The sequence below is a fragment of the Rhineura floridana genome, chromosome 11 (assembly GCF_030035675.1).
Source record: "Rhineura floridana isolate rRhiFlo1 chromosome 11, rRhiFlo1.hap2, whole genome shotgun sequence".
Classification (NCBI taxonomy): Eukaryota; Metazoa; Chordata; class Lepidosauria; order Squamata; family Rhineuridae; genus Rhineura; species Rhineura floridana.
Genome location: NC_084490.1, coordinates 26,787,501 through 26,815,439, shown reverse-complemented (window position 1 = coordinate 26,815,439; position 27,939 = coordinate 26,787,501). Strand labels below are relative to the sequence as shown.

Sequence of the window (27,939 nt, the reverse complement as noted above, 5' to 3'; positions counted from 1 at the left end):
GTCGTCACGGCACGCTGCCGGGGTGGGTGGGGCAACCGAGCTTATTTAGGCTCGCGCCGGCCACCCCCTCTCCCTCTTCAAATCTTGCGGCACCCACCCTACCCTCCCTCTGCTGCAGTGTGATTCATTTGGTCACCTTTGGGGCCGACCAGGAATTTTTGGCCTGCCTGCGTTTTAGCCGGCAGGTTCCTTTTGCCTACTCCATACTGTGGTTAATACGGAGGGCATTCAGGGTTAGCACGGGTGTTCTTGCGGTTATTAGGTTGATTTGGTTGTTTGAATTTAATATTTTAATTAAGGTCGCCTTATTGAAGAAGTGCGGGAAAGGTTAAAGGTGAACGGCAGCTAGGTGACACCTTTAGGCACCTTTGGAGGTGATAGGCGGTTCCAGAGGCCTGCAGCTCAGGGTTATACGGCCCGAGGGCAGGATACGGGTCGCCTTTGGGGCCAACAGGTCTCATCCACTCGGAGTTTCAGGGCACCAGGGGGCGGTGATGCAGGTTGGCCTCCCTACGCACAATAGGAGTGTGGTCGGGGCAAGGGGTTGACAGATTGGTACCCCCTTGCCCAGCAGGGGTTTGGGTCACCCCAATAGCTGCAAGCAGGCTTTGCCTGACTCATCAGGAGAATCCTACACTTATGTTCCCCTCTGCAGGTTCATTATCATAATATGAATTTGGTTTAATAAAGTGGCCCGTTATATAACCCTCATATTGTGTCTGTGTCTTATTTCACCCCTGGGTCGCAATATTGTCTCTCTCCTTGAATCTGTTTTCCAGTTCATGAGAACAGCAGTCAATAACGCTGTAATAAAGCCTTCTGAAATCTAGTTCATTTTCATTCATTCCTTCAAAATCAACACAATTGCTATCAACAATACTGTCAGAAAGCTTTTGTAGGAGTTTATGGAGATGTTTTGATGGTGCAATAGCAACACACGTTTCTGTTGGCTTCATGTTTCCAAGATATTGGAGAGCAACTGCTACATCTTCAATGCCTTGTTTGTCCATAGTTTGAACAGCCAACAACACAAAACATAAGACAGAGAGAAATACCTTCAACAGCCTCTGCAATTATTGGCAGGGCTGTGGCCCAGTAGTTTTAGTGGGCCCACCTCTACTATTGAAGGGTCCAAATGCATTACTTGGTGGTTAAACAACTTGCAACTCTCATTTCAGTTCAGTGCCTAAGAACTACCAGCACATCCTGGCCTTGGCATTTGCTGTAAGAGAGATAAATCAAAATCCCAGCATCTTACCAAACATGTCTTTGGGGTTTCACATCCTCAACAGCTACTTCACTGCAAAGATGACCTGTAAGGCCACCCTCAGCCTGCTTTCCACACAGCATAGGTTTGTCCCAAACTTCAAGTGTGACAACCAGAACAAACTGATGGCTCTCATTGGAGGACTGATGTCTAAAACCTCTGTCAATATTGGCACCTTCTATGCCAACTACAAGATTCCACAGGTCAGACATATGTATTAAGATAGAAAATGTTACAACTGTGGTCTCTTCCGATCCATCTGACAAACAGCTATGCATTTCCTTTCAGCTCACATATGGATCATTTTCTCCAGTGCAGGACGACAAAACTCTATTTTCATCTTTGTACCAGATGGTCCCAAGTGAAACCCATCAGTATATGGGGGCTATCAGATTATTTCACCACTTTAGATGGACATGGATTGGGCTCTTTGCTGTGGATGATGATAATGGGGACAGGTTTTTGCAGACCATGGTGCCCATGCTTTCTGAAAATGGCATCTGTTATGCCTTCATAGTGAGAACACCAAAACAGGCTTATGTGGATGAGTTGATAGATGTGCTCTTGGGACAAATGAAGAAATATGCAGTTCTTATGGACAAAAAAGCCAATGTATTCTTTGTACATGCAGAACCTCCATCATTCCAGGTTTTAAGATTGTTTCTGTTTATGGCACCCTTCTTTTCATTGCCACCTCTGGGTAAAGTGTGGATTGTTACATCCCACTGGGATTTTGCATCACTGTCTGTTCAAAAGAATTGGGATATACAGATGTTCCATGGTTCCATATCCTTCACGGTTCACTCAAAGCAGCCCTTAGGATTCCAAAAGTTCCTTCAGATGATCAGACCTTCCTGGGACAAAGGAGATGGCTTTATCCAAAACTTCTGGGAACAAGCATTCAACTGTCCATTAAAAATGTCTAATATGATTGAAGTGAGTCAAAAGGCCTGCACAGGGAATGAAAAGATGGAGACTCTTCCTGGAATTTTGTTTGAAATGAACATGACTGGCCACAGCTACAATGTCTACAATGCTGTCTATGCTGTGGCACATGCTTTGCAAGCCATTTATGAACCAATCTTCAAACACAGAAACTTGGGCAAAGGACAGAGACAGATTTTTTGTAATATTCGTTCGTGGCAAGTAATTATACCTTAATACATTTTTTTAAAAAAAACAAAAAACCATGGCTACCATGTGATTAATAGGTAGAGGAAATTCTGTCCTCTGAATTGGTAGGAGAAAATAAAACCCTGAAAAACTATGGTTTCAAACATTATTTGAGCAAATGTTTCTAGTCAGTGTATAATGTATAATGGCCAGCTTTGTTTCTTGCAATACATTTGGAGTTAGAGGGAAGAAAATGTCAGCTATAAAAATAAAATCACCACTCATGGCTAAACATATAAAAATGCATATTAGCTTATAGCGAAACTTAGTGAAGCTCATTGGAAGCAGCACTCTGTTTTCTTTCTCTCTTCTCTTTTTCCTTAGCTGCATCAGTTTTTAAAGAGCATATTCTTCAACAATACTCTTGGAGACACTATTGCTTTTAATGAAAACGGAGAATTAGTTGCTGGCTTTGACATTACAAACTGGTCAGTCTTTGCAAATGGCTCTGTTCTTAGAGTAAACATTGGAAGACTGGATCCTCAGGCTCCACCAGGCCAAAAATTAAGCATCCATGATGACCGAATTGTATGGCACAGAAGCTTTAATGAGGTGAAACCTAACTTCCTGCCAATGCTGGATTTTTTTAAAAAAGACAAAATTTCCATTCTGGACAAAGTATTGCTTATCCTTGAAGTTCTGTACTGGACTAAAAGTTTTGTCTTTTGTTAAACCACAGCTTTCCCTTTGATTTTAAAGAAAAATAATGATCCAAGTCTCCTCTCCTCTGCACCTTTGTGATATAGATAAATACATTATATCATTTTCACTGTCAGCTTCTATGGTCTCTGCATTAGACATTCTTTATCCAATAAACTCTTGGGGAGGAACAATAACCCAGACATTATTGAATTTATTTTGAATTCTGAAGTGACATTATTTCACCTTACCAGCAATACTGTACTCCAGAGATTTTCTAGACATATTTTATTGATGGTAATAAACCTTAATGATTCTGTACAGGTGCTGCCTCTTTCTGTGTGCAACGACAACTGCCATCCTGGCTACAGCAGGAAAAAGAAGGAAGGAGAGAAATTTTGCTGCTATGACTGTGCTTTGTGTCCGGAAGGGATGATCTCGGACAAGAAGGGTAGGAGGCGTAATGTACAGAGACATCAGACATAATCTATAGCAGAGTATATAGAGTAAGACTGATATGATGATGGATCTTGCAGTCTAGAGGAGCAACAGCTTCATTGGGTCTCCTTGGTTACTGAAAGTATTTATTAATTTATTTCAGAATTTATATACTACATGTTTATTAAAAATGGAATTCAGTGTGGGGGACATTTTAAGAAATCCACAATGCTAAAAACATGTCTTTAAACATAAATGCAACAAAATTGAAAGCAATAAATCTAATCCGCTTGAGGGAAAAAAAGCAGTTTAAAATGCTTAGGGAAATAAAAAGTTTTAATCTGGTGCCAAAAAGAATAAAGGGTTGGCACAGGCTTGTCTCCCACAGAAAGTATTCCTAGTGACTGCATGTCAACACAGAAAAAACCCTCTCTTTATTGTTTCTTTTCTTTCAAAAGATCTGTTTTTAAAAGGAGACTCAAGGTGGTTTATAGACTAATACCAGCAGAATAAAACAATTCTAACCCACCCCAAATACACATTAGGAGCTGCACCTCTGCTCACTCCACTCACTAAACCCTACCTGTCATGGCATTGGTAACCCCCTAGAGCAGCCTTTCCTAACCTTTGGGTCCCTAGATGTTGCTGGAGTACTGCTCCCATAATTCCTGACCATTGGCCATGCGGGCTGGGGCTGATGGGAGTGGTAGTCCAACAACATCTGGGGACCCAAAGGGTGGGAGAGGCTGCCCTAGAGTTTCCCCTCTTACCCCATGCAACTACTCAATTCTCTTTCCAACTTCCCTACCCCATTTCTGAAGCCTCTTTCTATTCTGTAGCCCAACTTTGCACCCCTGTTTACATTCATACCCATACCATGCCTCCTCCTCCCCCTCCTTTTCTGCAACTCCCCCCATGCATACAATCCACTCACATGGTAACCTCCTGCACCTTTGTCCTCCCACACATTGCAACCACTAAGCACCTTTTTCACCTTCTGCCCAAGTATGAAGCCACCATTACCCTTCAGCCCCTTTCACACCTGTTTTCATGTTGACCCTCATTCCCATGCCTCCTACTCCCTCCTTTTTTGCAAAATCCCTTGGCCTCCCTCATTTTCACTTTCACCCCTTTTTCTTTCCTCCTTCTCCCTCAACTCTCCCTTGCGCACAGACCACCCACATCTCTATGACTTTTTCTCCCTTCTATCCTGCTGCCCATTTCTGCATGACATACACAGTTTTCATCTTAATCCCTTTTCGTTCCTCCTTTGCTCAATTCCCCCCTACACAGAGACCACCTCATTTCCATACTTCCCTTCTGTTCTGTAGCGCCCTTTACATGCACGCGTACCTAGGTACCAAGCCAGTAAGCGGTTCTGCAGTGTAGGTCAGTATTATTATTAACATATTACAGAATTCAAAGCAGGCATGGACTGAGTCATCCAACAGGTATCTTTTCCATTTGAGATCTGTAGCAGGCTCAGAACAAAGACATATTTATTTATTATAATCCACACTTCCAAAAGAATATATTAAGGCAGAATGAAACATATGAAAAAATCAGTAAATAAACCCCATAAAAGCATCATTAAAAACATCAACAATAAATACAGAGTGGTTAAAAACAAACAATTCAAATTGCAAAAGCCTGTCCAAACAATATAGTTTTCAAAAGACATCTAAAAGGAGAGATACTCCCTGCTGAAACTCTATTGGTAGGGATTTCCACAGGGCAGAATATGCCACCCTAAAGGCTCTGTCCCTGGTGAAGGCAAACTGAATCTCAAGGATGTGAGGTGACTTTTGTGACCAGGAGTGCTTTTTCCTAGCTCTGGCTGGTATGCCAACTGCCACCACTGCTGTCACGTTCAAGGAATGGTAGCAGGTGGCAAACGGGCCAGAGCTGGTAAAAAGCACTCCTGGTCACAAAAGTCACTTCGGTCACAAAAGTCACTTGGGTCTCTAGTGACAGAGATGGATGAAGGAGTACCCCCCTAGTGAATTTGGTCCATCAGAGGAGGTGCAACCCCATCCAGAACAGTCAGTTTACCTCTCAGACACGGGAAACACCCACCAACAAGGCCTCTGTCTTTCCAGTATTCAAGCTCATGACACATTGATTCAGTGCAGTGGGAAAACTGACTTGGAATCATGAGACTGCACACACAAAAGGCATTTTCAATATCTGTTTCAAATTCTGCAGCTTATTATGCATAAATGTGCATCAAAGTCTTGAAATACTTAAATAGCTCTCCTTGTTTACAGATGTAGATGCCTGTGTGAAATGTCCAGAAGATCAGTATCCCAACAAGGTCCAAAATCAATGCATTCCCAGGGTAATAAGCTACCTCTCATATGAAGAACCTTTAGGGATCACTTTAGCTTTGCTTGCAGTTGCTTTTGCTATGATAACAGCTCTGGTACTTGGAATCTTTTTGAAGTACCGGGACACTCCCATCGTCAAAGCCAACAATCAGACTCTCACCTACATCCTCCTTGTCTCCCTCCTTCTTTGCTTCCTCTGCTCTTTGCTGTTCATTGGAGAGCCAAAAGAGATGACCTGCCTTCTCCAGCACATGGCTTTTACCATCATCTTCTCAGTGGCCCTTTCCAGTATTTTAGCAAAGACCATCACTGTGGTTCTGGCTTTCATGGCAACCAAACCAGGATCCAAGATGAGGAAATGGGTGGGGAAAAGCTTAGCAAATTCAATTGTCTTTTCTGGCTCTTTTATTCAAGCAGGACTTTGCATGGTTTGGCTAGGTACTGCTCCTCCATTCCCAGATATGGACATGCACTCACTAAATGGGATAATAATAGTAGAATGTAATGAGGGCTCATCTACCTTGTTTTACTGTAATTTGGGCTACATGGGTTTCCTGGCCATTGTAAGCTTTACTGTGGCTTTCCTAGCTAGGACATTGCCAGATACTTTCAATGAAGCCAAGTTCATCGCTTTCAGCATGTTGGTGTTTTGCAGCGTTTGGGTGTCCTTTGTTCCTTCTTACCTGAGCACCAAGGGGAAATACATGGTGGCTGTGGAGGTTTTCTCTATCTTATCCTCCAGTGTGGGTGTACTGGGCTGCATCTTTTCTCCTAAATGCTATATCATTGTGCTGAGGCCCAAACTGAATACCAGGGAACAGCTAATTGGGAGAAGAACAGTATAAATGCATAGAGTTATATTAAATGGTGTTTTACACTAGCATAGGTACTGCTGAATGTGCAAGTGCGGCATCCCCTTTTTTGTCAGTCTCCAGTAACAATTGCAGGCCTCAGTGTCATATTCCATACCTCCCCCAACCCCAAGGAAGACCATTTGTGAGAACAGGTGCTAAAAACAGTGTATCCCGTCTTCAACAAGCAAAAGTGCTCTGTTACTGTTAAGAAACCACTAGATACATACAATCCATATAAATCAGAATCTCTTTTTTAATTTTTTTAATATTTTCTTACAAGAAAATAAAGTGTACGGTTGAATATTGTCATGAAATGTATCATCATGTAGCAGTCATGGAATAAGAGGAGAGGTCCTCTTGTGGATAAGGAATTGGTTAAAAAGTGGAAAGCAGAGAGTAGGAATAAATGGACAGTTTTCCCAATAGAGGGCTATAGAAAGTGGAGTCCCTCAAGGATCGGTATTGGGACCTGTACTTTTCAACTTGTTCATTAATGACCTAGAATTAGGAGTCGAGCCGGGCTGAAGCTGGAGATGGGCTGGGGCTGGGGCCTTTCGGCAGACCTGGTGCCGCGGCCTGTCCCTGGGAGACGCCGCACTGTTGCGATGATTTTTCAGTGACTGCTGGGGGTGGGGGAATGCTCCTGCAGCCGCCGCTATTTTACCATCCGACCTCTCTCTGCTTCACCTTGATATCGGCCATGCTTACCTTTGTGCCTTTGTTTTTGGCTTCTCTGAAGAAAACCTCCCTGTTAATCGCGACTTCAAGGGGTCTGTTTGCCACGCCCCACTCTCCACTGAAAGTACTGGATGCTGGATGCTGAGGGTTGTTAAAACAAAAAGGGATTGCAAAGAGCTCCAAAAAGACCTCTCCAAACTGAGTGAATGGGTGGAAAAATGGCAAATGTAATTCAATATAAACAAGTGTAAAATTATGCGTATTGGAGCAAAAAATCTTAATTTCACATATAAGCTCATGGGGTCTGAACTGGTGGTGACTGACCAGGAGAGAGACTTCGGGGTTGTGGTGGACAGCATGATGAAAATGTCGACCCAGTGTGCGGCAGCTGTGAAAAAGGCAAATTCCATGCTAGCAATAATTAGGAAAGGTATTGAAAATAAAACAGCCGATATCATAATGCCATTGTATAAATCTATGGTGCGGCCGCATTTGGAATACTGTGTACAGTTCTGGTCGCCTCATCTCAAAAAGGATGTTATAGAGTTGGAAAAGGTTCAGAAGAGGGCAATCAGAATGATCAAGGGGATGGAGCGACTCCCTTACGAGGAAAGGGTGCAGCATTTGGGGCTTTTTAGTTTAGAGAAAAGGCGGCTCAGAGGAGACATGATAGAAGTGTATAAAATTATGCATGACATTGAGAAAGTGGATAGAGAAAAGTTCTTCTCCCTCTTTCAAAATACTAGAACTTGTGGACATTCAAAGAAGCTGAATGTTGGAAGATTCAGGACAGACAAAAGGAAGTACTTCTTTACTCAGTGCATAGTTAGACTATGGAATTTGCTCCCACAAGATGCAGTAATGGCCACCAGCTTGGATGGCTTTAAAAGAAGATTAGACAAATTCATGGAGGACAGGGCTATCAATGGCTACTAGCCATGATGGCTGTGCTCTGCCACCCTAGTCAGAGGCAGCATGCTTCTGAAAACCAGTTGCTGGAAGCCTCAGGAGGGGAGAGTGTTCTTGCACTCGGGTCCTGCTTGCGGGCTTCCCCCAGGCACCTGGTTGGCCACTGTGAGAACAGGATGCTGGACTAGATGGGCCACTGGCCTGATCCAGCAGGCTCTTCTTATGTTCTTATGTTCCTTAGGATAATAAATGTAATTTATTTCGCAACATATTTATGTGTTGATTTTTCTTGTTTTGTTGTTGTTTCTTGGGTCATTTGTAATTAATAAATGTTGGTTCCTGTCCTCTATGTTTCTTGGGAGTAAGTCCCACTAATTTTGTGTACTCTGATGTTGTATGCATAACTTTGCAACCTCACTGAGGTTAGAATCATATGAGGACTTATCAGGGAGTAAGAACTCCGTGGATCTTACTTATGGGTTGCCATACACAGCATTGTACTGTAAATGAGTTACTGTCCAAATCATTTCTCTCAATCCTCCAAGATTCCTCAATGATCATTTCCTGAACATTCAGAAAACTCTTATGGCGTGATTTGAGGGCTGGGAGATCAATAATAATACTACTAATACCAATACTACTACTCATTCATTCATTGGCAATCTCTCATGGCCGAGTAAGATTGTCTTCCAGGGTAAGGTCTTTAACAGTGGGTCCGTAAGTGACTGTGGAGGCCAATTCTGGATCCACACAGCCTCCCACAGTGGGGACATAGGTTTCCAGATGGAAGATGGTCATGATGAGGATTTGCTTGATGTGCCTTCTGCTTAGCTCGTTTGTCCCTTTCGCCCTGTACTCGTGCTTCTTCAAAGTCCATAGCACCTTTGATAATGGCCGACCTCCAATTGGGACGCTCATGGGCCAAGGCTTCCCAGTTCTCGATGCTTATGTTTCATTTGTTTAGATTAGCTTTGAGAACATCTTTAAACCTCTTTTGCTGTCCACTGATATTCCGTTTTCCATCCTTAAGTTGGTAGTAAAGTAGCTGCTTTGGAAGATGGTGATGAGGCATTCGAACAACATGGCCAGTCCAGCAAAGTTGGTTTGGTTCCAGGAATTTTGCTGGAGGCTTACAACCACACTCTGATTTAGCTGCTTATTTTTCCTGTGACATCCAGTTATCCACTGGGGATTGGCTGGCAAGAATATTATCCAAAGAGTTGTTAATTACAGTGCAGTGTCATTGCTGTGGCAACAGACACAGCAAAACACCTGGAAAAACATATAAAACATCAAGAACATCAAAAACTCAGCAATAAAACTAAGCAATAACAGAGAAACAACTCAGTTACAATAAGGCTTCTCATCTGTATAGTCCAAAAAGTGTGCCTTCAGATGGAAACTCCTGATGTAAGTCTTCCCACCCCAGCACAAGACCAGTGTGGGTGATAGTCCATTTGCAAGACCGAAAAATGACACCCCCTCTTGATCTCAGCATCCAGCATCCAGTACTTTCAGTGGAGAGTGGGCGCGGCAAACAGACCCCTTGAAGTCATGACTAACAGGGAGGTTTTCTTCAGAGAAGCCAAAAATGAAGGCACTAGGATGTAAGCACGGCCAATATCAAGGCAAAGCAGAGAGAGGTCGGATGGTAAAATAGCAGCGGCTGCAGGGGCACTCCCCCCCCTCAGCAGTCACTGAAAAATCATTGCAACAGCGCGGCGTCTCCCAGGGACCTGGCCACCAAAAGGCCCCAGCCCAGCTCCAGCTCCAGCCCGGCTCAACACCCCCATTCGCGAAGGTAGCAGCGGCGGCCTGGCAGAGATGTAAGCACCAAGCCACCTCCCGGGCCATACCAACAGCTGGTGTCCTGGTCAGGTACAAGGGAGACAGCATAAAGAGCGGGGAGGCTGCCCCATATTTCCAATATGTTGTAGCCTCCGGCAAGGGGGAACATGTAGAAACTTACCCCATAAAAGTCATCAGTGGTAGAGCTCCCTTGTCTGTTGTTGTTGCACCTCCACCATTTTTCTGACTGCTGAGATCAGTCTAATGACCCATCTAGTTCTGTATCCTGTTGAAATATGTTTCTGCCTTCCACATTCTGTCTTGATTTTGTTGCTTACCCACTAAAATAATTGACCCCCTTTTAACACCAGAAACACCAAATTGGCTCAGGCTCAAATTGTTTCAGCTCACCAGTAATCTCAATACTGCAATCAGGTTTGAGGTCAGGGAAAGAAGTGGCATAGGTCAAGGGTGGGGAAAGCTTTTCAGTCCAAGAACTGCATTCTCTTCTGGGCAACCTTCTGGGGACCATATGCCAGTTGTGGACAGGCAAGTGGCAAAAGTGGGCACAGCTTCAAGTATAAATGTTACATTTATACTGTAGGCTAGTTTCTACACATATTCTCATACACCTCTCTGTCCTCCATTCAGGAAAGGAAAGGGCACTATCAGAGTTCAAGGACACATTCCAGGTGGCCAAAAAAACAATCAAGCAGGGTGCAAAGCAGAGCCAGGGGGTGTGTATCCAAGGGAGATGGGGTGTGGCTGGAAAAATGATATGGTGTAAAGAGTCCTGATGTAAGAACATAAGAACATAAGAAGAGCCTGCTGGATCAGGCCAGTGGCCCATCTAGCCCAGCATCCTGTTCTCACAGTGGCCAACCAGGTGCCTGGGGGAAGCCCGCATGCAGGACCCGAGTGCAAGAACACTCTATAGATGTCAACTATAGAGGCTTGGATGACCACATTTGTGCCCCCCCCGCTTGAGGTTCTCTACCCATGCCATAGGGGAAGCAAGAAAAGGGGAAAACCAGAGGGCTAAAAAAAATATGCAATAGGGTGTTTACAGCCATCAGTAGAGTCCTTAACCTGCTCAGATTTGCAAGCAAACTTGATTTACAATCATATGTAGGTGATTAGGAGTGTCATATAATGTACTCTAGCCTTTTGTCCTTAAGACAATTCTTTCCTAGTCTGGCTCATCTCTTAGCTGTTGCTCCCTTCAGCCAGAACAGTGTGGTGGCTGATTCCATTTTGACAGTCCAATATATGTTGTAAGTTTGAGGCCACCACCCCTCAAACATACACACACAAAAAAAGAAATTTCAGCAATGAAACTCAAATAGTAAATATGTGCAGTGTGTCATGAGCCCCGTGGAATGGGTGTTAAGCGATGAGGATGAGGATGAGGAGCCAGACTTGGACTTGGGGGAAGGCACTAGTGATGTGCCTCCAGACGTGGTTGAGCTTGAAGGCTTCCACACTGATGTCAGTGACAGCTCTGCCCCTGTAGACCCAGTTACCACTGAGGAGGCACTGCACTGTTGTCTCTCCACCTTCCATCGCCTTCTTCACTCACCCTGTCATCACCACCACATAGCCACCCTTCTGAGGAAGAGGACCTTTCTGGGGTGGTCCAACCACCCTCACCTCAGACTTATAGGCTGTGGCACCAGCAGGCCCAGAGTTCCCACTGTCCCTTTGAGGAGGTGTGCTCGCATGCGTGCATGTTCCCAACAGTGACACTTTCCTCAAGCAAATAGGGAGCCCACCCATCCTTACAGTTGGTAAGGAGGCATGTCTGATTTCTGCAACATTGTCTTAGTACAGTGTAGTCATGCCTAGCTATTCATAGAAATGATGCTGAATCCTGTGTAATCTGTAAGCTGATTCATGAAGTGCTCTGAACTGAAGTGCTCTGAAACTTTATATTAAATCTATTAAAGAAAATCACACCCACGTGTCTGTGCCTATCTTAGACTGGTTCAGTCAGAACACAGTGATTGAAAGCTTTGAAAGTAATTGTTATATATTGTTGTATGAATATTTCAAGACTGTCTGGTGAGAGGACTTTAGGGTCTGACTGATATAAGCATTTGCGGGGTTGTTTTTTAAAAGACACCTTCAGTCCCACTGATACAGAAAAAGAAAAGTCATCAGATATAAGAACATAAGAACATAAGAACATAAGAAGAGCCTGCTGGATCAGGCCAGTGGCCCATCTAGTCCAGCATCCTGTTCTCACAGTGGCCAACCAGGTGCCAGGTGCCAGGTGCCAGGTGCCAGATATGGTTCTCACTGGAATGCTGCAATACATTATGCAGTTGTATTATGCAGACTAGGGTGCTAGCCTACTCCTTCCAATCTCCTTATCATAGTGCACCCTATTTGTTTACTTTGGATACTCCATCAATAGACACATGACACATCCATAGAGATATGTTGCTACATGTTCACTGAATATCCCACCCCTTTTTTGACCTGTACCATTACAAGGAAACATGTATGTAAAGATTAATCAACCATAAATTTATTATTTTCTTTACTAGGAATTTCAGACCTTTTAGATGTGTTTTGCTGGCAACCCTGAAAATAATAAATATGCCAGTGGACATTTACTTGGGAGTAAATCCCTGAGAACTAATGCCACTTGTAGGTAAGAGAGCATTACCCTGCACTCACTGGCAGAAAGCCTTATTGAACTAAGTATGAGTCCCTTGGTATACTCTCAGTTCAGTTGTATGGTATATCTACTATGTCCCTTTCATGCACAACTCAGGATAATTATAAAATCAGTTAAAAAGCCATTTCTTTAATTATTTAATTCTTCGATTCCTTAGTCTCCTCATTAGATGTTCCTTGTTGTTCAGCTCAGGCCTGAACACAATGATGTGGCATTTAGGGAAAATATCCAAGCCAGCACTGGAGGTTAAGATAGAGAAAATCTCTACAGCCACCATGTATTTCCCTCTAGTGCTCAGGTAGGTTGGAATAAATGATAACCAAACACTGCAAAACACCAACATGCTGAAAGTTATATGTTTGGTTTCATTGAAACTGTCAGGTAACTTCCTGGCTAGGAAAGCCACAGTGAAGCTGACAATAGCCAGGAAGCCCATATAGGCCAAGACACAATAAAACATTGTGGGTAAACCCTCATTACATTCCAGTATGATTTCCCCATTCAAAGAGTGCATGTCCCTATCTGGGAATGGAGGGGAAGTAAATAGCCAAATGGAGCAAATACTTGTCTGAATAAGGGAACAAGAAAGGACAATTGCATTTGCCAGTCCTTTCCCCACCCATTTCCTCATCCTGGATCCAGGCTTGGTTGCCATGAATGCCAGAACCACAGTGATGGTTTTTGCCAAAACACAAGAAAGGGCCACAGAGAAGACGATGCCAAAAGCTATTTGTCGGAGAAGGCAGGTCAACACATTTGGCTTTCCAATGAAGAGGAAGGAACAGAGGAAACAAAGAAGGAGAGAGATGAGGAGGATATAGGTGAGACTCTGGTTGTTGGCTTTGACTATGGGAGTGTTCTGGTGCTTTATAAATGTCCCTAAAACCAAAGCTGTAATCAGAACAAAAGCAATAGTCATAGACACTAAAGAATAATCCGCTTCATCCAAGTGCGTCTGTAGTTGTTTAGCCACCACTCGCTCTATCACCTTGCCTAAGAATGGTAAATTGGAAACTGGGCGAAAGTTCTTCAACTCTTGGGGATCCAAGGAGGGCTTTTTCAAGATGGGCCTTATCACATATAAGTCTTTAGGACAATCTGATACTCACATAATGGCTTATAAGATTATAAAACCAGCAAATCGCTTTCTGTACTGTGTCAAAGTGGGTTAAATGAAGATTTTGAGCTTCTCCCCCTACTGTAAATTTTGAAAATTTCCCTTAGTCCCACATTTGTTTCTTGCATCCAGGTGTTAGCTGTTCCTCATGCTACAGGGAACATTATTGCATTCACCTGTACTTCGCTTTGGACTGCTTGTGTATATATACAGACAATCCAACTGCATTACTCATTGAGACATTTGACTTTGACACAGTACAGAAAGCGATTTGCTGGTCTTATAATCTTATAAACCATTATGTGAGTATCAGATTATCCTAAAGACTTATATGTACTATGTATGTGTGTATGTGTGTGGATGCTAGCCACCCCCTGCTTTTTTTCTTTTACAATAACTAAAAACATTAAAAACAAATATAGAAATTTAAAAACACATATTTTAAAAACAATTTAAAACACAATTTAAAACACATGCTAAAATGTCTGGGAGAAGAGGGAAGTACCAGTTCTATAGTAGGAGCCATGCATATAATTCAGATGAAACCTGAATCTAAATCTGAAGTGGGGAAATTCCAAAGGTTTTATGGAAAAAATGGCACTAAAAAATCCATCTTAATTATCTGGAACAGATCCCACTGAATCCATTAGGATTTCTTTCCATTTCAAGAGGTATACCTTTAGATTGCATGTTTCCCAACAGAATAACCCTGGTGTAGGAGGAATATGGTATTTTTCTACATAGACAATTCAGACTAAATAGCTAAAAGGTGGGGGGAATGGTTTTCAGCTGTTTTCAGTTCTTATGTTATTTAGTCTTTTCTTGATTTTAGTTGTGCCCTTTTGTTCAATGCAGGCCTGAAGACAATGATGTAGCATTTAGGGAAGAATATGCAAATCAGTAAGCCAGCACTAGAGGTTAAGATAGAAAAAATCTCCACAGCCACCGTGTATTTTCCTTTGGTGCTCAGGTAGGTTGGAATAAATGATAACCAAACACTGCAAAACACCAACATGCTGAAAGTTATATGTTTGGCTTCATTGAAACTGTCAGGTAACTTCCTGGCTAGGAAAGCCACAGTGAAGCTGACAATAGCCAGGAAGCCCATATAGGCCAAGACACAATAAAACATTGTGGGTAAACCCTCATTACATTCCAGTATGATTTCCCCATTCAAAGAGTGCATGTCCCTATCTGGGAATGGAGGGGAAGTAAATAGCCAAATGGAGCAAATACTTGTCTGAATAAGGGAACAAGAAAGGACAATTGCATTTGCCAGTCCTTTCCCCACCCATTTCCTCATCCTGGATCCAGGCTTGGTTGCCATGAATGCCAGAACCACAGTGATGGTTTTTGCCAAAACACAAGAAAGGGCCACAGAGAAGACGATGCCAAAAGCTATTTGTCGGAGAAGGCAGGTCAACACATTTGGCTTTCCAATGAAGAGGAAGGAACAGAGGAAACAAAGAAGGAGAGAGATGAGGAGGATATAGGTGAGACTCTGGTTGTTGGCTTTGACTATGGGAGTGTTCTGGTGCTTTATAAATATCCCTAAAACCAAAGCTGTAATCAGAACAAAAGCAATAGTCATAGACACTAAAGAAATCCCCAAAGGTTCTTCAGATGAGAGGTAGCTTATCATTTTAGGAATGCATTGATTCTGATCTATGTTTGAGTAGCTGTTTTCTGAACATTCAGTGCAGGAATCAGCATCTAAAATGAAAAGGAAGACAGGCTTTTTATATGAATGGGAGTTAATACAATCTGGGAAGTTGGTGAAGGCCATGTAGAATCAGTATATTATTGTTCTAATATCTTATCCTTATAATATAGCATTGCCACCTACAGCTTCCTTCACATTTATTATTTAGTTAACATATTTATATATCGTGCTTTCCCTCTAATGAAACCAAGGTGAAATACTTGGTTCTTCCCACCATTTTATCCTCACTATAACTATATGCCACAAATCAGGCTAAGAAAGATCATGTCTGAGTGGGAATTAATTCTGGGTCTCCCCAGTCCTAGTACAACTCTCTAATCACTAAACCACACTGGCTTCCCAGGAGCACTCTAGTTGCAAATGTGTATGTCTTCATGTGTTCAGGAATACTGAACTGTGGGCCAGAATGCAGAGCACACAGTGTTGTCAGTCGAGCTGGCAGGAAAGGCCCCATTCTGTCTCCCTGTACATTTAGGCAAGGCTGGCTCAAAAAGGTGGCCAGGTGGGGCCCTGGCCAAGGGCACCTGGGGCTACAGGAGCTCATGAGGGGCCCCTCCACTCCCCTTCTGCAATTCATGGCAGGATCGCCATGAACCAAGATGGCGGCAGAGGCTTCAGCTCCTTACAGAAACCTCGGTCACCATCTTGCTAAAGGGCAGCGCTGCACGTGCAACTGCACAACACAGCTGACAAAGGTAAGCTGAGCAAGGGAATGGCGGGGGCTCCAAAGCTCTCGCAGTGTGATATGCGGCAGGGCCCGGGGCAGGCTTGTACCCAAGGGCCCCAGCATGTCTGGGGCCAGCCATGCATTTAGCCTACATGTGGTGACTTACTTATGAAGAGGGCTCATTTTCCCTACCTTTCTGAGTAGAAATCTTCCCTTCTGGACATAGAATACAAGCATAACAGCAAAATGGCTCTCCCTCCTTCTTTTTCCTGTTTTGGCCAGGGTAGCAGTGGTCATTACACACAGAAATGGGTAGCACCTATTCAAAATATCAATAGTGAAGCTTTAGGACTAAGAAATTTTATTTTATAGTTGTGATTTTATGTATTGATATATAATAAAGAAGAGTGTGAGTGTAACTTCTGACTTGGGACCTCTTCCAGCTCATCCCTTTCATAGGGATTTGGGAGAATGTCCAGGATTGAGAAATCTGGTAAAGAGATAATTTCAATCTTTAGGTTTGATTATTGGAATTACTGGAATCTTCAGAGTGAATCCCCACCTTTTTTTCTTATGCAGCCTAAAAGTTAATGGAAACTCTAGAAGTCTTTTGATGTTCCAGGGACTCTGTGAACCTAAAGAGATCCTTGAAATGCTTCCTTTAGATATTACTTTTTTTTTCTTTTTGAGGTGCAATAGAATAGAGGAGTTAAATGAGAAATATATCCTACAAATGCTGGACACAGATTGGTAGCTGGAACTAGTAGAACATAATTTATACCCATGAATACGCTGATGACATAGTGCTCTACTTCTCCTTTTCATCTTCTTCAGGTGAGGCTGTCAATGTGCTGAACCAGTGCCTGGCTACGACAATGGACTGGATGAGGGTTAATAAACTGAGGCTCAATCCAGATAAGACTGAGATGCTGCTAGTGGGTGGTTCTTCTGACCAGATGATGGGTGTCCAACCTGTCCTGAATGGGGTTGCACTCCCCCTGAAGGAGCAGGTTCGTAGCTTGGGGGTTCTCCTAGAATCATCTCTGTCAATTGAGGCTCAGGTAGCCTCGGTGGCACACAGTGCCTTCTACCAACTTCAGTTGGTGACCCAGCTGCACCCCTATCTGGACAGGGATAACCTCGCTTCAGTTGTCCATGCTCTGGTAACCTCCAAGTTAGGTTACTGCAATGCACTCTATGTGGCGCTGCCTTTGAAGACAGTTCAGAAACTGCAGCTTGTGCAAAATGCAGTGGCCAGATTGGTAACAGGGACCAGGTGGTCTGAACATATAAAACCGATTCTGGCCTGCTTGCATTGGCTGCCTGTATGTTTCTGAGCATGATTCAAGGTGCTGGTTTTAACCTATAAAGCCTTACATGCCTTGGGACCACAATACCTGATGGACTGCCTCTCCCGATACGAAACCACCCATACACTATGCTCAACATCTAAGGCCCTCCTCCGGGTGCCTACTCCGTGCGAAGCTCGTAGGATGGCAACAAGGGAAAGGACCTTCTCAGTGGTGGCCGTCAAATTATGGAATGATCTCCCTGACGAGGTGTGCCTGGCGCCAACACTGTTATCTTTTCGGTGCCACGTCAAGACTTTCCTCTTCTCCCAGGCATTTTAGCATGTGATTTTAAATTGTTTAAATTTTTAAATTGTGTTTTAAATTGTTTTTAAAAGATGTGTTTTAAATTTGTATATTTGTTTTTATTGTTTTTAGTTACTGTAAACCGCCCAGAGAGCTTCGGCTATGGAGTGGTATATAAATACAATAAATAAATAAAATAAATAAATGAAGAAGGTAAAAGTAAAGATGTTGATTCTAGCACTTCCTGAGAAAGTAGACAGTAGTTATTAATTTATCTTGATTTTACAGTGCTTGGTGAAAGCTGCGTGAGAAGAGGGACCATCAGCAGCAGAAGGCAAAAAAAAGTGTATCTGTCTGTGCATGCATGGTTGTCTGTAGAAATAGCTAGAGTAAATTGGAATGCTGCGTGTGAGAGCTAGAGAGTGGCAATTGACATGATTTATTTCTTTAGAATATTCATATCCTGCTCTTCTTTAAAATATGTTATAGGGTGGATCACAACAATATAAATACATCCTCAATAAATTCAGTACACTTCAGTACATTAAATACATATGTATCCTCAATAAACCATAATTACTGCAAGCTTGGTATCAATTACCAGCAAATGCTTGGGTGGAAGGATGGACATTTAGCAGGTGCCAAAGACATATCAAAGTTGGTGCTTGTCATATTTCACAGGGAAGATGATTTCATAGGCTAAATACCACAACAGAAAAGGCCCTCTCCACCAGTTACCACAAGGTGAATTTCAGCAGGCTATGAAACAACCAAGATAACCTCATTCAAATATCTCAGTCAATGGTCAGGTCCATACAGGAGAAGATGTTCCCTCAAATAACAACATGTTGTTGAAGACTTTGTAGAATAATAATGAAAGCTTTGACTTAACCCAGTAGCAGATTGGCAGCCAGTGCTCGTGATAGATAGCTCCACTCAGTAATCTATTTGCTGCATTCTGCAGAAGCTGTAGTTTCCAGACCAAACTTAATAGCAACCCCACATACAGCGCATTACAAAAACCTACTCTGGAGGTCGTATATTCATGGGTTACTGTGGCCAGGCTCTGCTTATCCATGAACAGCCATAGCCAGTGCACCAGTTGAAGTTGGTGAAAGGTGCTCCTAGTCACTATGGCCATTGGGCCTAAAGTGACAATGACGAATGAAGGAGGTTCCCAGACTATGCACCTGTTACTTCAGGAGGAATGCAACACCATCCAAACTAGGCAATGCTTCCAATTCCTGAACCTGGGAACAACCCACCCACAAGGTCTCCACTTTATCATCTTCAGCTATTTGGCTGGACCCTCCCACACCACACCCAGGCATTGATCCAGGATTTGTATTGCTACATGTGATGCAGATGCAACAGAAAAATAGAGCTGGGTGTCATCTGTATACAAAAAACACCATACTCCAAGTTGCCCAATGATGCATCTACATCTTCATGTAGATGTTAAACAGCATTGGGAAATGTGATGGTACCCTGTGGCATCCCACATCATAACTGCCAGGGGGGCGAGATACAGACACCCAGTGTCACTCTCTGAAAACAATTCCTGCAGGTAGAAGCAGAACCACTGCAGCACAATGCCTCCTGAGATAGTTCAGTAAGATACCAGAGTCAATCAGGTTAAAAGCTGCTGAAAGATTGAGGAGAATCAACAGGGCGACATTCCTTCTGTCTGTAAGCTGATAAAGAACATTCTTCAGGGTGACTCATTCCCATTCAGTCTTAAAATGAGGCCTGAAACAAAAGTCCCGCTCCACCTGCCTGAGTGAAGCCTGGATGGGCAATGCTCATTTACGGCCTGGGGTTGAAGCCCCAGTCGCCATTAGAGGAGTGGGCAGCGGTTGTGCATTGCACTGCTGGCACATTGCGCGCTGTGCTGCTTGACAGGGCAGGGTGGCATTAAAACAGGAATGCGTCCAGATAATCAGTTTTCACCAAGATTTTCCTGATGATGATGATGTGAAGTGAACAGGAAATACCCCGTGTTTTCTGCCTCTGCAGTGCTATGACTCACTAATATTATAATAATGGTATGTTTGCTGACTATTTTAATGCTTGAGCTTGTAATTTTAATTTACACTTAAAACTTATTACAACATCAAGGCAAAAATAAGAGAAAGCATGCTAAATGGCCAGATTCATGAGAGTCTCCCGTTTTTCAGTTATCCTGTAGAGGCCAGAATACGGGTTCTTTCTCACCTGGTTAAATCTTCTATGCCATACAATCCTTTCATCCTGAATTGTTAATTCTTTGCCTGGAACAGCCTGAGGATCCAATCTTCCAATTTTGACTCTAAGAAAAGATTGATTTGGGAAAGTTACCCAGTTTGTAACATCAAATCCTGTTATTAATTCTCCTTTTTCATCAAAATGCACTGTTTCTCCAGCACTGTTGTTGAACAAGATACGTCTTAGAAAGGGATGAATCTGCATTCAGACAGAAAAAGATAGTCATAAACAACAACCGATTGGGATCGCCCCAGTGAAACTGATAAGCATCTCTCCTAGAGTGATTTATATTGTTTTAATTCTGGTGTGAAGCAGTTACCTTTAGGCTGGGGTAGGGAACCCATGGCTCACACAGACTCCTCATTCACACTGCCAGCTCCACCCCGTTTGAAGGATGGTTCCTTCTGCTGTTCAACTGTCTGTCAACAATCAGCTAAGCAGCATTGAGGACATGGCAGGGGGATTTCACAGGGGAGGGGAGGCTTCCACCAACCCTTCCTGTGATCACACCCAGATCATTTTGGTGGGGGGAAGCTGAGGACCAAGAAATACAGCACATGGGTGCTGAACAAACTGCTGTCAAGCTCCCCTTGGAGAAAAATATTGCTTTCTTCCTCCATGGGCAGCTCATTGTTTTGCCATGCTGCACACTGAGAAAGGGGCTCCCTTTACTCAGAGTGCAGCGTATAAATGAGCAAGGCATCCTTGGAGAAAAAGATTGGCAGTGGAATGCTTGGCACCCAATCCTCCGTCACTCTCTCAAGACAGAAAGTTAGTCCTGCAGTTGAATGTTACTATTCTGATTAATTTGGTGTTCTCTGCTACAAATGCCTTGAATAAATATAAGTGGTACAATACAGGCATCTCAGGAATCTTCTTGTTGCTTCTGTCTGTTGTGAGAATTGTCCCTTTCTTTCCATGTTCTGTTTCCTGTTCTTTAATCAATTCCCAATCCTCATATAGGCTCATCCTCATTTCCCACACTTGCTAAGTTAACTCATGAGTCTTAGAGCGGGGGAGGGATAGAGTGTTATAATATTTTCGGAAGTCTAAATAGGCCTGCATGCCTGTTGACACAAAGGGTGGGGAATATTTTCCAGGTGCAGGGAAGCATTTCCCTGTTGGAAAGTGCTGGGTTTTTTTGGGGGGGGGAGGACGGATTCCTGTAGTTGGTGTGGCCAGATTTGAACACAATCACAACACAGAGAGCAATCCCCCATGGACACTGAGGCATATATTAGTAACTCCACACAAGTTTCAATTTATTTTATCTATTATTTTATAAAGGTGGGGGGAACCCTCAATATCCATGATCTATCCTGACTTTACAAAAGGCAAAAAGTACTCAGTAACACCAGCAGAAGAATGCAAATGACATCAATGAATTGCTAAATTGCGGACTCTGCCTTATAGATATTCAAAGCCTCACATTTGTTGCAACCTGAAAATTGCTATTGCAATCTGAAGATTGTGTGGATGCAACTGCAAATTGCACGAACACTTTTCAAGGAATACCTCTCTGCTGAGACATTTCTCCCTCTGTTTAAATCTTCTTGCATCAGATCTTTCTGCAAAGGAAGGAGCTGTAATTGTATACTTTGCACACCATCATAGCTCTTTCCCCTTTCTGCTAAGTAGCTGATGGATGGAGAGGACCAAGAGAGCCAGATGAAATTAGGCTGTGGGCTGTATCCAGTTCAAAGGCTTGTTGTTGTTATGTGCCTTCAAGTCAATTACGATTTATGGCGACCCTATGAATCAGTGACCTCCAATAGCATCTGTCATGAACCACCCTGTTCAGATCTTGTAAGTTCAGGTCTGTAGCTTCCTTTATGGAATCAATCCATCTCTTTCTTGGTCTTCCTATTTTTCTGTTCCCTTCTGTTTTCCCCAGCATTATTGTCTTTTCTAGTGAATCATGTTTTCTCATTATGTGTCCAAAGTATGATAACCTCAGTTTCTCAGGCTTGAAGCGGGGCATTAAAAATTGGAAAGCTTTATTGTTCTTATCTGTTAATGAAAACTGAGATGTGACTTCTGAGTGAAAATACCTGCCATGGCTGCAGACTCCAAAGCTCCAGCATTCCCCTTGTCAGCTTTGTTCTATATTTGGCTCTGGATTCAAACATAGTATGTAGAGCACGGGCAACAGCATGGGCAGCATTGTAGACATTGTAGCTGTAGCCTGTCAGGCTCATTTCAAATAAAGTTCCTGAAAGGCTCTCCAACTTCTCCTCCCCAGTGCAGCCTTCCACAGGCTCCTCATCTTCACTTCTACTGGAATTTTTCAATGAACAACTGAAAGCCTTCTCCCAGAAGTCCTGGATAAAACCATCTTCTCTTTCCCAGAAAGGATTTACACTCTGAAGAAATTTCTTAAATCCAGGTGGTTCATTTGAATGAACTGTGAAAGATATAGCACCATGGAAGGGCTGTATATCCCACTCCTTTTGATAGGCACTTAATCTGAAATCCCATTGTTCTGTTACAATCCACACCTTACCTAGACCTGAATCCAGGACAGCCATATGAAGATACCAGCTCAAATTTAGCATAGATGGAGGTGCACCGTGGACAATAAATACATTAGCTTTGCTTTCCATGAGAGCTGGAAATTTGTCCAGATCATTTAAAAACAAGTCTAACATTCCTGCAACATAAGTCCATTTGGGTGTTCTTTCTATAAAGGCAAAACAGATGCGATTTATAGAAAGCATTGGTACCAATTCTTGAAAAAAACGTTCTCCATTGTCATCATCCAGAGCAAAGAGCCCAACCCATGTCCACCTGAAATGCAGAAGTAACTGGACAATCCCAGTGTACTGATAGATTTCATCTGGAACCATCCTGTACAAGGAAGAGAGTAGTGATTTGTCACTCAGCCCCGAGACGAGGGATCCATAGGTGATCTAAAATAACATATCAACATGCTTTTTGAATGGAGTATTTTGTGTATGATATGTGTGTGTACATTAAATAACTTTCTAACATGCAATGGTTTTCACCAGATACTTCTGAGCTAATTGACATTTTCACCATGCATCTTTAGAAAGGCATTGATTCCATGTAAGCTACACCTAGAAAGATGTTTCAGTTCAGACCCCAGGTGAGGGGATTCACATGGTGGTATTCTCTCATAATCACAATAAGAAAAAAGATTCATAGAAATAAACAACGATTATATGAGGCAGAAGGATAAGCAAGGGTAAGCAAGAAAAAAAACTAATCAATGCCTTAAAAGTAGATACATGATGACTGAGTAATCAGAATAGATCACACATAAATGTGTAAATGTTTATAAAATATTATTATATGTTTCCCAAGAGTCAAACAATAAAGATATTAAGGATTTTTAGATAGTGTAGAAGTATCTCATTTAAGTTCTGGGGACAAAAGAGTACAACAAAGATGAAAAATCCAAACACCAGAAGTAGAACAGACAATTAGGAAGGAAGGAAGGAAGGAAGGAAGGAAGGAAGGAAGGAGGGAAGGAAGGAAGGAAGGAAGGAAGGGAGGAAGGGAGGAAGGAAGCAAACAAGCTTATTACTGAGATTAATTTATTTATTTTAAATAATAATACAGGTCCTAACAAATCCACAATGACACTGAGATGCCAAAACAAAACAAAAAACCCTGGTTAACAGGAAAAAGAATGTTCAAAGAAAGGTAAAAATAGGAAGAATATGATATACTACCTTCCAATTCCTCTATTAGATGTGGATTATAAAACATTAACCACAATTCTCATGACTTGGATAAACACGTTCATTTTTACATATATACATAAAATCTGTCTGGCTTTATAAGAAATTGCTTAACTAAATATGTCAATATGTAGAACACTGAACATATCTGACTGTTCTAGAAAGATAAAACCACAGCAATATGCTTTTAAAAAGATGCTAAACAGCTTACATGAAAAAAAGACATTTAAAAAGCTATCTGAAGAAGTTTGAATTTTGCAAGGAATTGATTGAATTGAATTGATTTGATTAAAGTTATTTATTCCAACTGAATTGCATCACTATTAATAAACAAAGAAGAATCAGAAACTTTTAATCAAGGCAGACAAACAAGACAGAGATGTCCAACGTCCGCCCTCTTTGTCCTCTCAGAACTCCTGGTTTTGGCAGGGGAAAAAAAGAATTTAAATACAACACATGAACATGAGACAGGAATGCATACAGTTGATGTAGAAACATCAGCAAAAGAACTGGATGTTAATTCAAATTTCAGTAAAGTAACAGGATATAAGATCAATAATAGTAAAACAGAAATACAATTTATTATAAGAAAGATTTAAATTAAGAAAGAACTATTTATGGCATTTTACCAGGGCTCTCCAATCCCATTGGTTTGGGGAAGGAATGTTGAAGTAATTATCACCTTTAATAATAAAAATGCTTTCTTGATTTAAATACCTCCTCCCTTCACCCCATCCTGGAGTTTTCTTTTCATTGCAACCTTGAGGAAAAATGTTTAGATTGTTGCAAAGACACTCTGTACAGTTTCAAAACAAACACCTTACTCATCCCAAAGAACATAGGAGGTCCCCACTTCATTTCAGTGCAGTTTGGAGAGATCTCTCGTCAGTTCAATAAACTCCCAAATCTATCCAGAGTGACTCATTTTGCTTCAGGATTTGTCAAATTGAATTCACACCCATATTAGATATCTGGCTAAGAAATTAAACTTCAGAAAGGCTGGAACTGAGTTTATGACATTATGAAATATGCTTTAAGTTGAGAGACACATTTCTTTTTTTAAGTGAGCAGAAGTATATGTATTTTTTCTGTGTATAATGTTAATGGTAGTTTTGCTAATTGTAAAAAACTTTTTGAGATGGGAAAGAAAGCATAAGACTATCATGTACAATTTTAATAAGCAATGACAATAACAAAAGCTACCATTCCATTACATGGAGAGAGGGGGAAAAGGAATGCTAGTGTTTAACTATTAACAATTAGGGCACAATCCTATGATGGTGGCATGGTATCCACCCACAGAGATCTGCCTTCTGTTGTTTCTGAGAATTAGGTTTGTTGTTTCTCAGACCTGTTGCTTCTCAAACCTAGGACTGAGATATGTTTATTGATTACTCCCTTGTTATAATTTTTGGACTGTAGTTTTAGTTTCAGCCTTGGTTTATTTCAATATGGTTTTTAATGCTACTTTTTCCTCAGTACTAAAATAACATTTTTAAAATCCATAGATGTCATAGACTCCTTAAATATGTGCTGTGGTTGTGCCACATAGTCCCTTCCTTAAAACCTACCTGTGGAACTTTGTAAGTGTTTAAAACTGTGGCCATGTAACGGGACGTCTCAGAATCAAGTCCCCCAACAACAGCTATCATATGGTTCTGGATGTCACACTTGTAGTTGGGGACAAACATCTTCTGTGTGGAAAGCAGGTGCAGGGTTGCCTCATACGTCATCTGTGTGCTGTAATAGTTGTCATAGATGTGCAAACCCAAGGTGAGATTAGGTAAAATCATGGGATTTTTATTTATTTCCTCTATGGCAAAAACAAGAGCCAGGACGTGCTGGTAGTTCTTTGGCATCACTCTGTAAAGAAAGTTACATACAGTGTAGAAAAGTGAGAAAAAATTGTTAAGAACATCAGAAGATCCCTGGTGGATGAGGTCAAAGCCCCATTTAGTCCATCATTCTGTTCTCACAGTGGCTAGCCAAATACCTATGGAAAGCCAACAAACAAGACTTCAGTACAACACCATTCTCCCCACTTTTGACTCCTACCAACTGGAATTCAGAGACATACTGCTTCTGACACTGGAATTAGTAGATAGTCATAATGACTAGTAGCCATTGATAGTCTTATCCTCCAAGGATTTGTCTAGTCTTCTTTTAAAGCCATCCAAGTTGGTGACTGTCACTGCCTCTTGTGGAAGTTGAATTCCATAGTTTTACTATGTGCTGTGTGAAGTAATACTTCCTTTTGTACTTTTGCTGGAGATGCACACCTTAAATATAAATTTATGCCACCATGAGTTTTGTGGAATAGAGTCCATGTCATCAGATCGATGCAGAAAAAAGTAAGAGAAGTAAGGTTCTTGAGAACTAGTTTGTAATTTGTTTTGCCTTTTTTTTGCCAACAATTGTCTTTTTCTTGTCTTAACATTCGACAGGTTCTGAAATCTGTGTAACAGCTATATTCCACATGTTTATGAAAGCATACAGATCCTCCGTGACACAGAGTGGTAAGTGGTGGTAATGCAGCCGAAGCTCTGCTCACGGCCGGAGTTCGATTCCAATGGAAGGAGGAAGTCGAATCTCTGGTAAAAGGGGTCGAGGTCCACTCAGCCTTCCATCCATCCATGGTTGGTAAAATTAGTACCCGGCACATGCTGGGGGGTAAAGAAAGGCCGGGGAAGGAACTGGCAATCCCACCCCATATATACGGTCTGCCTAGTATACGTCGCAAGAAGTCACCCTAAGAGTCGGAAATGACTCGCACTATAAGTGCGGGGACACCTTTACCTTTACCTTATGAAAGCATAGCATTCTGCTTGTCCTGAAAATGCACCTGCAATAAACAGGGTCAAACCATTTTGCATGCCTTTAAGATTGGAAAACCAAGAGTTTTGAAACCATAAGAGAATAATACACGTGAAATCATGCACAGGGAGATTCACACAAGTCCTATGCAAATTATATTTAGCATTTATATATTTCAGAGCCCCTCGTGTATCAAAGAAAGTGTTACAACAGGTTTGTAAGGGAGACTGGTATCCTTATCTCCCTGGTGCAGATTGACATTGAGAATGGGAAAACAGGTCCTTGCCCATAAACACTGCTGGGGTGAGAACTGGAAAGCTTACTTACATCAGATTAGGCCATTGGTCAATCTAGGTTAGCATTCACTGGGTCTCCAAGACTTCAGACAGAAGTCTCTCCCAGTTCTACCTGGTAAAGCCAGGGAATGAATCTGAGATGTTCTGAATTCAAACAATATGCTTTACCACTTAAACAAGGGATTCACAGATCACACTCAGGTTAGTCTCTAACTGAATCAAATCAAGCAAATGTGAACAGTTCATTTCCAGAAACTGAAATCAGGAATACACAAAAGTAATAGGGAAGCTGCCATAAGGACAATGATTCAGAGAAAGTATCACCAAATGATAAGTATCACAAATAAAAAGACGGAACATGTTGAGCTGAAAAACTCACAAATAACACAAAATGATTAAACAAAGATTAAATAAAATATTAAATAAAACTAAACTGAAGGGCTCAGGTTCATAAGAGGAGAGAGGGAGAGATGACAAAGTTGACAGCCAAGGAGGTAGTGAATGAAAAAGGTGTACTGACTAGTAGACATGAGGAAACTACCAACCATACATTGACTATCTAATGTTAGAGTGAAATGTTGAAAATAAAACTGATGTGATTCCTCAGCAATTAACAAGTATCTCATTCAGAAGGCAAAATAAAATGAGTAAAGCTGCAATACCAATTACCTGGGAATATGGCCCATTCAAATGGAGAAGGGGAAGAAAGAGAGACATACTTACATGGCTTCTTTGATGCTAATCTGAGAGGGCTGTTCAATGAAATTAGTAGAGAGGTGAAGGAAAAAGACTTGAGAAGCAATCTCTCCAATGGCAAAGTCCCCCCGCTGATACAATTCATGTGAAATAAGGGCAGGGTTACTTACACTGCAGATGATGGAACAATATTCATTGTTCTGCATGGAATGTGTCTTACACAAGATATGCAGCAACACCACTTTGAAAATAAAAGCAGCTTTCCAGGCACACATTCTGGTGTTTTCTTCAATAGTATTTAAAAAATTCTTATTATCATAATTATGT

At 41.9% G+C, this 27,939-nt stretch overlaps 2 protein-coding genes across 2 annotated transcripts; one reads left to right on the top strand and one right to left on the bottom strand.

The window, feature by feature from the left end:
- Window positions 1–1,263: 1,263 nt before the first annotated feature.
- Window positions 1,264–12,138, top strand: LOC133367626 (vomeronasal type-2 receptor 116-like). Its single transcript, XM_061591721.1, has 6 exons — window positions 1,264–1,470; window positions 1,619–2,203; window positions 2,765–2,992; window positions 3,404–3,530; window positions 5,785–6,654; window positions 12,002–12,138. The coding sequence occupies exons 1-6, from the start codon at window positions 1,264–1,266 to the stop codon at window positions 12,136–12,138; spliced, it is 2,154 nt and encodes a 717-aa protein (XP_061447705.1).
- Window positions 12,139–12,889: 751 nt separating this feature from the next.
- LOC133367625 (vomeronasal type-2 receptor 26-like) lies at window positions 12,890–26,679 on the bottom strand. Its single transcript, XM_061591720.1, has 7 exons — window positions 26,609–26,679; window positions 25,378–25,669; window positions 22,154–23,011; window positions 20,073–20,300; window positions 16,456–16,582; window positions 14,731–15,586; window positions 12,890–12,950 (listed from the first exon to the last, which is right to left on the bottom strand). The coding sequence occupies exons 1-7, from the start codon at window positions 26,677–26,679 to the stop codon at window positions 12,890–12,892; spliced, it is 2,493 nt and encodes an 830-aa protein (XP_061447704.1).
- Window positions 26,680–27,939: the final 1,260 nt, after the last annotated feature.

What these genes read in the sequence shown, in the direction of transcription:
- LOC133367626 (XM_061591721.1), top strand. Translation starts at nt 1,264, where the DNA reads ATGTCTTTGGGGTTTCACATCCTCAACAGCTACTTCACTGCAAAGATG. An exon ending in GGCACAGAAGCTTTAATGAG is followed by an intron (nt 2,993 to 3,403) that starts GTGAAACCTAAC and finishes GATTCTGTACAG; the next exon opens with GTGCTGCCTCTTTCTGTGTG. An exon ending in GCTGAGGCCCAAACTGAATA is followed by an intron (nt 6,655 to 12,001) that starts CCAGGGAACAGC and finishes CTCTGAAACTTT; the next exon opens with ATATTAAATCTATTAAAGAA.
- LOC133367625 (XM_061591720.1), bottom strand. Translation starts at nt 26,679, where the DNA reads ATGCAAAATGGTTTGACCCTGTTTATTGCAGGTGCATTTTCAGGACAA. An exon ending in ACACTTACAAAGTTCCACAG is followed by an intron (nt 23,012 to 25,377) that starts GTAGGTTTTAAG and finishes ATGTTATTTTAG; the next exon opens with ATCACCTATGGATCCCTCGT. An exon ending in GGCATAGAAGATTTAACCAG is followed by an intron (nt 16,583 to 20,072) that starts GTGAGAAAGAAC and finishes TATTTTGAATAG; the next exon opens with GTGCTACCCATTTCTGTGTG.